The 11,376-nt window shown below is 35.3% G+C and overlaps 1 protein-coding gene across 7 annotated transcripts in view; it reads right to left on the bottom strand.

Annotated features, from left to right (window-relative positions):
- Positions 1–2,604: 2,604 nt before the first annotated feature.
- The window catches only part of ATL2 (atlastin GTPase 2), a 67,907-nt gene continuing 59,135 nt past the window's right edge, over positions 2,605–11,376 (bottom strand). For 6 of the 7 annotated variants that reach the window (XM_070379711.1, XM_070379712.1, XM_070379714.1 and 3 more), the window contains 6 exons: positions 10,768–10,906; positions 9,818–9,945; positions 8,626–8,682; positions 7,633–7,704; positions 6,564–6,995; positions 2,605–4,438 (listed from right to left, as the gene is read on the bottom strand). In XM_070379711.1, the coding sequence (XP_070235812.1) occupies positions 4,319–4,438; positions 6,564–6,995; positions 7,633–7,704; positions 8,626–8,682; positions 9,818–9,945; positions 10,768–10,906 (948 nt within the window). In that variant the 3' untranslated portion in view covers positions 2,605–4,318. The other variant, XM_070379717.1, reaches the window with a different exon arrangement.

The raw sequence follows: 11,376 nt of genomic DNA, 5'->3' as shown, positions 1-11,376 counted from the left end.
AGTGAGGCTCAACTGTTACTAAGTGTTGGCCGAAGTTCACAAAGCTTGGAAGTGGTGGTGCTAGGAACAAAGCTGTTTTAACCCCAAGGTTCATCTCCTTTTCCCCCGAGTTTAAATTCAAGTATTCTTCCAGCTCCAGGTCACCCAAGCATTTACAGAGTCTTCACATTTTTCGATTGGAAAGTCTAAACTATGACATTTTAGATGACCTTTGTTGCTCTGTCAGTAGCTACAGAACCATTTTACTCAATGACCACATTCTTTGACATACAAACTTTCAGAAAGTTTAAAATTGTTATTTAAAATAAGAGCCCAGGTGGTACAGTGTAAAAAATCTGCCTGTCAATGCAGGAATATTTGGGTTCAATCCCTGGGTTGAGAAGTTCCCCTGGAGAAGTAAATGGCAACCCACTCCAGTATTCTTGCCTGGAAATTCCATGGACAAAGGAGCCTGGTGGCCTACAGTCCATGGGGTTACACAGAGTCAGACACAATTGAGCACACACACAAATCACAGTCCAGATAACCCCCACACCCTATCAAAGTATGGACAAGCTTCAGGAAGTAGTCATTAGTCTACTGGCCAAATAGAGCCAGCAGACAAACAAAACGGAGTACAAATTTCCTACAGTACCTGTTTCCCAAGCACCCTCCACGTATCTGATTCTCTCACCAATCCTGTGGTAGGGGGCAGAACGGCACAAAAAGTAAGATCCAAGGTCTGGGCTCTCCCCACAAAACCCCATCGACCCTCAGAAGGGTCAAAGCCACTGCATGAGCATTGAAGAATTACTTAACAGCCCAAGAAAATGTCAGTGTTGTACGGGGAAAATATATAATGTACAGGGTAATTCTATTTTTGTGTAGAACAAAAACCATGTTTTATACATACATAAAGATGTGTCAATAAGCACAGGGGAAGTTTTCCATAGCACACACACCAAATACATGGTTACCTCTGGCACATACAATCAAAAGGACAGGGAGACTTTCACTACTTGATTAATACCACTTTTTAAACGTGGTATTATGGGTCATTTTCACCTTGCTTCAGTATTAACAAATTCTTCTCCAGCTTTAGTAATTTTAAAATGCAGGTAAGACAATTTTGAGTTATGAATATCACTGTCTGTCTGAAACTTTCCACGGACTCAAACCCCTGGTGTGGAGTGGCAGAATCCTGGTTCGCAAGCCTGAGACACCCGAGACAGCTTTTTTTAAGTGGTTTCCTACCACACGACGGTTGAACAGAAAGTACTAATGTATGTGCAAGTGCTTGACTGACTACACGAAGGCTGTGATGCCCCCCTTTCTCCTAAGCTTGTTTTACACTCCTCTTCAGGCACTTTTGACCTGGTCAGCTCCTAGCTTTCACTGAAGAATGTTAACAGGATCTGTATTGCCCTCAAGTATGTCAAGGGTAGATCAATTCCTCATCCTAAATTACAGCAAACTGCAAATCTGGAGAGGAGAAATTCCTAAAATCTGATAAAAGACTTAGGTAGAGAAGGTGGCATTTCTCTGTCCTGCATGAGAAAGCCCTCATGTAGCTTTGTTTGCCCCAAAGCCAAGAATTCCCCAAAGTTAAGTTCCCTTTCTGACAGAGGCTCCAGACTGAATCCAAGAGTCATTTGATGAGTACATTCTGGCCAAGTAGATGGCTGCCAGGAACAGCTGCCAGCTCTCCAAGCCGACGTTCGCCATCACCTCACAACTAGGACACAAATGGAAAAATATTTAGGTGCACAGAGCAATCCTGGTCAAAGTAGGAAAAAAACCCTCATGCCAAGAATGAAACTGCTGAAACCTAAAAATGTGTGCAACAGACCCAGGCAACCCACAGTGGCAAAGAAACAGCTAATCGGAAAGCCAAAAGACTAAGCAACTGCTTAAAAACTTTCTATAAGCCCATTTTGACCTTAGGGAACCATTAACAGTAACATTATAGTGCTTTCTGCAATTTTATGATATATTTATTCCCAATAGGTTCTTAACCAAGCTAAGTCCACCCAAAAAATGTTTAACCCTGCAATAATCAAACAATGTAACAAACTCCAGCAGCAGTCACACCTACACCAAGAGTAACTGCTCAAGCCGCCCAGTTCTGGAATAAAATGACTAATTAAAGTTCACCAAATAATATAAATTCTCAAAAATCACTGCTACTCCATTTCACAAGCAGAATATACTTAGTCAAGCAAGGATGACTATTTTCATGAGGAATATATAAGGCATACTCAATAGTAGGGTCACAAATTTTATCTCTTCCATAGAAGTAAGTTATTTATATCTCAATGGGGAAGACAGTTTGCTTTAAAAAATAAAAAAAAAAAACCTTGTAATATAAATTACTAAAAAATTTTACCACAGAAAATATACTAACACCAAAATTATTTCAGGGAACAGTTTGAATTTGTCTTTAATCCCTTTTACTGCTTCTTAACAACATTCAGTCTTCCAGCTGAAACCAAAGTACTTTCTTGGAATCCTTAATAGAATTGTTATCTTTGGGAAAAATACTCTTTCCAACAAGAAATATTAAGAACTCCAATGGTCTAGATTTCACAACTCTTTTGTTAAAAAAACAAAAAACAAAAAAACAAAACAGTTACCTGTGTCTCTTTAATTTCAGAAGAATTGCTATTATACAACAAACTTTTTATTTTTTCCATTCATAAAAACAGTCCACAACATTCATAAAACATAGTAAAATGAGACACTTTTCAGGTGGATTCTCTTAAAGAACAGATGAGTTGGTAGCAGTTTAATAATAGATGGAAACAAACACAATCCATATAAAAACAGGATTTGAAGCGGGAGGGGGAAGATATATACCAAAGTAAATTTTGAGCTTTCGGCCATGCAACTCAACATCTGAGTCTCCATTTAAAAACCAAACTAGGTGCTTTAAACAGGTGTTCACAGAAAAGGCTACAAAAGTACTGCAAAATGTTAGCCTTACATACACCAGAAAAAAGAGAGAGAAATGAAAATTAATAAATCCCCTAGCTAATCACAAGTTTTCCCTGACAGAGACAGACAGAAAAATAACTGTTTACAAGCTTAGCTTCGAGGTACAATGGCTTACAGCTCTCACATGGGTGTTCCTCACTCATGCTCTTTTCAGTATAAACAAATAGGTTTACGTAATGGAATACATATTTGAAGAATTCCTTAAAAAAAAAAATCACAAGTTCCATTTTATATATGCAACAAATTTTTAATTATGTACTGAAAATAAATTACAGAAAATAACTTTAAAATGCAACAGAGGACAAAGTCACAATAAACATTCCCATTGAATTCCCTCAAGGGTGGGGGGTGGGGTGGGGAGTGAGACTGCAGTGCTCAAGAAGATAAATATCACAAATATATCAAAAACTTCAAATTGTCTATGCATTCATACACTGACATGAGCCACAAACACTCCTTCACAGGGACTGTACTCATTAGCCTACCACAGAACCAGATTTTGCCATAAACTACAAAACTTTTAATACAAAATTGTATTTATATATTTATAATTCATATACATGCCCTATCTGTGATTTTAGAAAATAAAAGCTACACACTGTACAGACACTCTTAACTCATAGCTGTAGGCAACATTTTTGGATGGAATTTCTCCCCCAATAAAATTAATGGCATATTTTATGTACATGAAGGCTAAACTGCATAAAGACAGTTTAGTTTCCCAGATATGCATCTCGTTTTAGGGCAGGTTTATAAATTTAAAAAGGCAAGACAAATGTACACTTCAGAATCACTTTCTTAGCTACAAGAGTTGTCGTGTAATTTCTGTGAAATTTCTGATACATGCATTTATGTAATACTGGTATTGAAGGCAGTAAAGCAATATATACTTTTAATGTCGTGGCTCAATAAAGGCTTCATTGTCATTCCAATCTGAATCTTGCTACAGTGATTCATTAACTTCTCTAAAAATTAAAATTTCAATGGGACACTGTGTTAAAAAGACTCTAAATAGATTTCTTAAAATATTTCCCTGAAATATCCTTTTACATAAGACAAATTTCACTAACATCAAAGAAGGGAAAAAGAAAAAAAAAGAATTAAACATGGCACCAGTGTGCATGATAAACTAATGCTCCTCAGCCAATCATCATGTCTCAGGAGCCATGAACAGAATGCTTAAAACCAACAAACAATTTCACACTCTGTGGCAGCCATCTGTGAAGCCAGTTATACTAAACTACTTCTACAGTTGATTGTAAACTTTGGTTTATTTTTATTTGAGTTCTCATTGTACAGCAAGCATGAAAAAAAGGGAGAGTGGAGTCCATGAGGAGATGAAGTGTCAGTCTGTCTTTAATCTGGCATGATGAGACACCTGGTCAGTCAGGCCTGCTTTGATAGAGTTTGTTACAGACTGCCTTATGTTTTCCTCCATCAAATTATCACCCAGGGGCTTCAATACCTGTGGTATGAGAAATGTGCAAAACAAATAAAAACATGAGGTAAAAAAAGAGTTACATATAAAAATAGATATAAAAAATTCAATTCAAAGCAATGAAGAAAATAACCAGGAATGTGGGAAATAAAAAGATGCTTCTCCCAAAAAAAAAGTTATGATGCTACAAATAATGCAGTTAGACATTTTATAATGTAACAAAAATTACTTTCCTCCTATTCAAACCATTACAATTCCTATGAGATGGATGTGCAATTCCATACCCTATATGCAGCATCAAATCTGGTATGTATACAGCATTTATGCAGACCGGCCCAGACGGTCCTGCTTATTGTCCTACATGTATAAGTGTGAACACTTCAGATAGGGAAAAAAGTTAAAAATACTGTCTAATTTTTCTTCTTGTTATTGTTGGATGACAGTCTCTGTCGCTGTGCTGACGAAAGAACACGATGAACCATTCGACGTCTAGTAACTTCGAACAGTTTGGAAAACACCTAAAACATGGAGTGATTCGTTAGGAGAATGATTCAGAGGGCCTTGAACTTAAAGAGTTTAATTAAGACTATAAAAATTTGAGACTTCATAGTTTCTCACCTTCCTGGGACTCCTCTGAAGCAAAAGAAAAGAGAAATGCAAAAAAATTTAGACAAGGTTTGTTGACACTGCACAGACCTTCCGCCTAGTGATCATCTTACCTCAACTGTACTAAAAATACTTGTACACACTTTAGATTCTTCCATTGACTTGTTTTGTGATAGTGGCACCTCTAAAATCCTACAATCAGCGCTGTACTGGAGATGACTGATTTTCAGAAGACTCTGTACAATTATCAAAATTCCATGTGGCAGAAAATTAATAATGATTCAACACTTTTAAAGTAGATACTATTTTAAGTGATGCTGTGACAGCTTTTTTTTTTTAGGTTGTGATAGCTTTTAATCCATCTTCTGTCAGAACATATCAGAGGAATATAAAGAATGAACTTTTTAAAGATATAAAAATTTAATAAATATCCAGACATAAGGTTCCAAATCAGATCTGAATAGAGCATTTCTCTAAAGAAATATAAAATGGAAATTAATATAGCAGGTCACTGTATAAAATAGTAACGACATTATTAGTAGAAAAATCAGCATCAATCAACTTCTTCAGTCTTTGACTTTAAAACCAAAACCAGCATGGACCTGCATTATCTTAAATCTTCAAAATAAGCCCAATACTTCATCGGCCCAGAAATGGTATCTGAAAACGCCTTTCATATTGTCCATCAGTAATAACTGTAGCTTTCATTCTTGATATGATGCTCAGGTATTTCACGATGACCATTTTAATGACAATATCCTTAAGTGGAATTTTCTGAACACAGGCAATTCCAGACAACAGTTGGCTGATACACAAGGCTTTCCTTAGTAGATACTTGTCAGGCCCAACTTTGAATTCTGGTTTAAGGTAAAAAATCATGATTTGAATTCTGGTTGCGGCAACAGATTATGATTAAGAAAAGCTGGCTCACTGTGGTGCTTTGCTTTGCTCATTAGCATTTCCATAGTACAGAAGTAAAAGATTATTTGCTGTAAGAATTCCCTATAAGATTGTTCTTTGTAGTAAGTACATCAGTAAACCACTACTATCTTCATGGAAGGCAATGAAGACCTGAATATCACCCATTTTTCCTGGAATATAAGCATGCATTGCTTCTTATCAACCCTAGTAAGAAACTTCAAGGGAACTGCACTTCCGAACTTACTTCCTTACCTTCATTACTCCTGCACTGATATTTTCTTTTCTCAAAAAAACAAAAAAAAAGGGGAAAATCCTTAAAGACTCTGGTCCTGCCCACTTGTCTGGTATAATCAGGCCTATAACTAAGAAACTATCCAGAGTATTACAGATATAAGTTAACCAAAGCACACTAAAACTTTCAAGGAAAAAAAACTCTTCAGTTTATACTTTATATTTGGATTATGCATCTAAACAAAACAGAAAATATCCTTTTGCCATTCTCCATATAAAGAAAAAGTAGGTGTGGAAATATTGGGGGTGAGGGTGGGGAATGGGGAACTGGAGGAGGGGTGGGGAGCCACAAGGATAAGGTTAGTCACTGAAAAACCGAAAGAGAGATACCAACCTGTTCCCATAGTGTTTCAGCAATCTGATCGATCATTGTTCCAATTTCTCTGAACTCCCCAGAGTATTTAACATATGCCCAAGTACAAAGAGACGTCAGTGCTAACCCCATGACAAGGTTACACAAGACGGCTATAGAGTTTAGGCCAACGAAGCCAGTCAGTCCTGAGATTATATACATAGCAAACATGACCGCAAACAGTGTGGCAGGGGTACGAGCAGCATAGAAGATATTTTTGCCATCATTGTGCTTTATAAAATTTGCATAGGTTTCTTCAATTTCAGCCTCAAGCTGGTCCTGATAACGACGGCAGAATTCATCTCCACCCATTTTTTTCACTGAACGAAACTGTTTAATCGCCACTTCCTTAAGATCCAGGTGTTTTCGCTCCAGATCTGAAGGTGCAATGTAAGGCTTGTCCCCACCACATACCTGTGCAGACAGCAGGACAGATTACATGCTGGAAATAAGTCACACTTGAAAGAAATTCCCCATCAGTGAAGTTAAACCACCTACATGATTTAGTTTTAAATTTGTTTGTAATACTCCACACTTCATCATAATCTATGCATTTCTTATATATTTAACTGACTCAGGCAAAATAAATTTTCCCAATTAACTATATACCAATAAAGACAAAAAGAATTACACTACAATCTGTATTGATGTCAGCTGACCCAGCAATACACCACAAAAGACTGCTGGCAAGAAAGTGTGTTAAGAGCTGTAACACATAAAAAAGGTACTTGAATATTTGAATTAGCAAGCTTAGCAAAGAAATTGCTATTGGTCTTAGGACAATGTTACTAACATCAGAAGCTACTGATAATAGCACTCTGAATCATGTGTCAAAAAATATTTTATTGTGGTCTATGTAAATAACTTACTACTCTCATCCTGCACTCTAACGATGGAAATTATAATCTTAAGTTTATTTTCAGTAGAGATGATAAAAGAAGATTTGGGAATGATGTAACATGACAATGTATAAGGAGTATGAATTGGTTCAATGATTTTAAATATAAAAATCTTCTCACTCTAGTGTCTAATATAAATGTTAGTCACAAACCTGCTCCATACTTTTGCAATAGATCTCTCTTGCTCCTGCTACTGCAGCAAGATTATTAGCTTCAGCTGTTGCCTAAAAAATAAAATAAAATGTGCCAACTTTATGTGAAATAACTGATGACTATAAATGCTTAAGACAATAAATTATGTACAGTGACCAAGTCTGAAAATGAAACAGAAAAATATTATCAACTTCCAGTTTTCCTTTCTAATGGAGGAAACACTAGTAAAAATGATATAACAACTGCTTCTAATAGGACTACCTGATTAATTTTGTTTTGCTTAGATTTGTTAAAGTGGGTTTGTAGAATAGAACACATATGCCCAGGAAATTATAAGAGAATTAAATAAATACAGCCCTAAAATATGTCCCGTCTCCAGGTGCAAAGAATCAAGGGTTACTCATATGGTCCTCTCTCTCATAATCAGTATGACACAGGATACATTTTTAAATCCACAAAACTGTTTACTACATGTATTTTATGAAAAAAGTTTAATCCACTATAAAACTGGGAAATTGCCCAAAGTAGCAAATTTTTAAAAAATGAAACAGGTTAAAATAACATTGTCCCTAAAGAATACCTTTTTTTTTAAAGAAAGGAAAAAAAAAAAAAAAACTATAGTCACTAGAAGTAGCTGTCATTAATTAAAGAGAAAATAAGCCTATTTCAAACAACATTCATTGTCAAAGACCCAGAGAACAGAAGCAGCTTGGTTCAGCATGGCCCACACCAAGCTATCTTCTGAAACAGAAATTTTCCTACACTTCTTGAGCGACTGAAGAGAAAGCACCAAGGACCTTCATTTCTATGAACTGTGTGTGTACAAGGTCTGCAATCTGTAGTTACAAAAACTCAAAAACTTCAGGACCCATGCCTTGAGTATCTAAAATGTATTTGCATGCAAAGAAGCACCACCCCATTTCCAGCATTTCTCTCTAAAGCAAATTTTTTTTCTACCTCATAAATAAATGTATGTACAATGCACACACTACCTGAAGCATGGACTTTGGATGTGGAAGTTCCTCTCCTTGATAAATTTTAATGTAAGCCTAAAAATACAGAAGACTCATTATATTGATAGGTTATGCAATTTGGCTCCATATCCCCAAAGAAAAATCATTAGATAGAAAAATGATTCACACTATTAAAAGGAAAGTCTAAGCTTTAAAAATCATATACTCTCATTCCAACGAAGTTAACCCTATTCTCAACATTATTAAAAACGTGTGTTGCTAAGTAATATCCTAGAGAAATATCTCTAAATGTAACTCCAACTTGGCAGAAAAGTTGTTTCATATTTAAAGTTATATATAAAATGCTATCTACCCTATGAAAAGAAATCCACAATTCTCTCCTACTGCCAAACTGCCAATGTTTCAAATAAATATGTAACAAAACATTTTAACTCAGTATTTTACTTTGATCAGATTAAAGTATATTTCAGTTCAAGAGCAAAAAAAATTACCAAATTTGTGGTTTAAGAGTAAGAAAGATGAAAATTTTTAGGTAAGTTCCATATAGGAATCTTTCATCTCAACTTTCATCTGACTCTTAAATTATTTCATAACTAAACAAAGACAGTATGAAAGTGATCAAGTGTCCATTAAATAACACAAAAATACACTCTTTCATTAACTGTGTTTTCCCATCCATCTACAACTACTACAAATAATTACAACCCTCAACAGTGGCCTTGCTCTGGCAAGTAAGCTATAAAGATTAGAGAGCAGAGGGGGGGGAAATAATCTATGAATAATTTACTTGAGCTCAGAACCCAGTTTTGATAACTTTCAAAGGCTCTCATCAAGTACTCAGACTCTGAGACAAGGTTTTTTATGAGAACTCAAGATGCAGAATTATGCTCCCAATATCTATTATTATTTTCAAATGATAAGAGTGGTATTATAATATTATGAATGGTTCTTCTCTGCATATCAGAGCTGGAGAAAAAGTAAGATAACTGTATAAACAAATAAAATCACTGTGTAGAAGATATGTGTTACAATCTGCTATAATCTTCAATATTCTAAAATATTGATACATCCAATTCAAGGCAAAAAAATACATTATAAATTTTACTTCATTGTTTTAAAATACAGATAAATTTTTATACCATACAGATGAGTTTTAAGTCAACTATATTTCTAACTTACACAAAGTCATTTAATATAAGTATTTTCCTACCTTAAAGTATTCTACAAGATCTCTACAAGTGACTTTAGATCCACTTATCTCTTTTTCTACCAAATTTTCTGGGGCAAGGAGCAATGGAACCAGATTTCGAAGCTCTCGTTTAAACTCTTCATCAATATCTGATGGGCATGAAATTAGTCAACATATTAGTAAAATAAAAAAAAAAAAAAGAAGAAGAAGTAAAGTCACCATTGGTAAGAGTTAATGAGATTCTGTTTTATAGAACAAGAGTATACTTAAGTATAGATTCATTTCAAAAAACTCATCCAAATCTGTCATACTGACACATCTCCTAGGAAAAAATATAATGCCCCCACCCAACTCTGTACCCCATTTTCTTCATCTTCCAATAATTCTGTCAGCTCAAATAATAAAAAACTGTGAACTATCAAAACAAATTCCACATCAAGTATTTTAAGTAAACTATCCTTTCCAAATGGCAGGCAATTCATGAAACTGTATTAAATATTAAAACTAAATTTTGTTTTTCTAGCCATACTGTTAAAGTTTTGTTAGTCCCCAAGTCTTCTGCTATCATGCTCAAAATAATCCTAAAACATACACAGAAAATTATACCATCACCCCGAAACAGACTTAAATCTAATTATATCAATACAATACATTGGTAATGCTTTTTAGCAGACTGCAATCAGATGAAATACTGAAATGTTCTTAGTCTTCAGTGTTTTTAGGACATCAGTGCTGAGCAACAGACATTAAAAAATATGTTAATCAATATGCTAGGTGTTTGCAACCAACCAATGAAATGGAAAGCTACAAAGACCACACAGAGCGCTACAATCACTTCATTAACAATGCACTGAAATATCCTCCAGTACAAGAGAGAAATTTTAAGGAACCATATATATATATATATTATTTTTTTAACTTTCAGTCTCTAAAACTTCAGTTCTGATTTTAGCAAGAATGGGAATTCCCACCTTTCAATCTCCCATCAAAACTAGGATTAGTTGCAACTTTAAGACCAGGATGTGGCAAAAGGAAGCAACCAAGATTTGAGAAACAATTGTGAATGTGCTTCCTTACATTCTGCAGCTCTTCATGTTGATTCTGTTTTACCTGGAGGTAGGAGGAGACAGGGTAAAGGAGCAAACAAGAGAAAAACAAATTTTTTTTAAAAAAGTACACACACATACTCACAAGCATGCACAGTAATTCAAATGCTACTCCACATGGGTGTTTTTTGACAATATAAAATTTTATTAAAGACCCATTTCTAACCATTGGGTAAGACCCACCTCCTCTCCTAAACCAAGAGATTTTTTTTCCCCGTTAGCTACCAAAGAGAAAGTGAAATTCCGAATCTGACTCTTTGCAACCCCATGCATTATACAGTCCATGGAATTCTCTAGACAGAATATTGAAGTGGGTAGCCTTTCCCTTCTCCAGCGGATCTTCCCAACCCAGGAATCACCCATGTCTCCCACACTGCAGGCGGATTCTTCACCAGTTGAGTCACAAGGGAAGCCCATTAGCTACCAAGGATATGAATAAATACAAATAATAATCAATCATAATATCTAACACCA

Source organism: Bos mutus, chromosome 11, assembly GCF_027580195.1.
Source record: "Bos mutus isolate GX-2022 chromosome 11, NWIPB_WYAK_1.1, whole genome shotgun sequence".
Classification (NCBI taxonomy): domain Eukaryota; kingdom Metazoa; phylum Chordata; class Mammalia; order Artiodactyla; family Bovidae; genus Bos; species Bos mutus.
The sequence above is the reverse complement of the archived record's forward strand: the minus strand, read 5'-3'. Positions and strand labels throughout refer to the sequence as shown.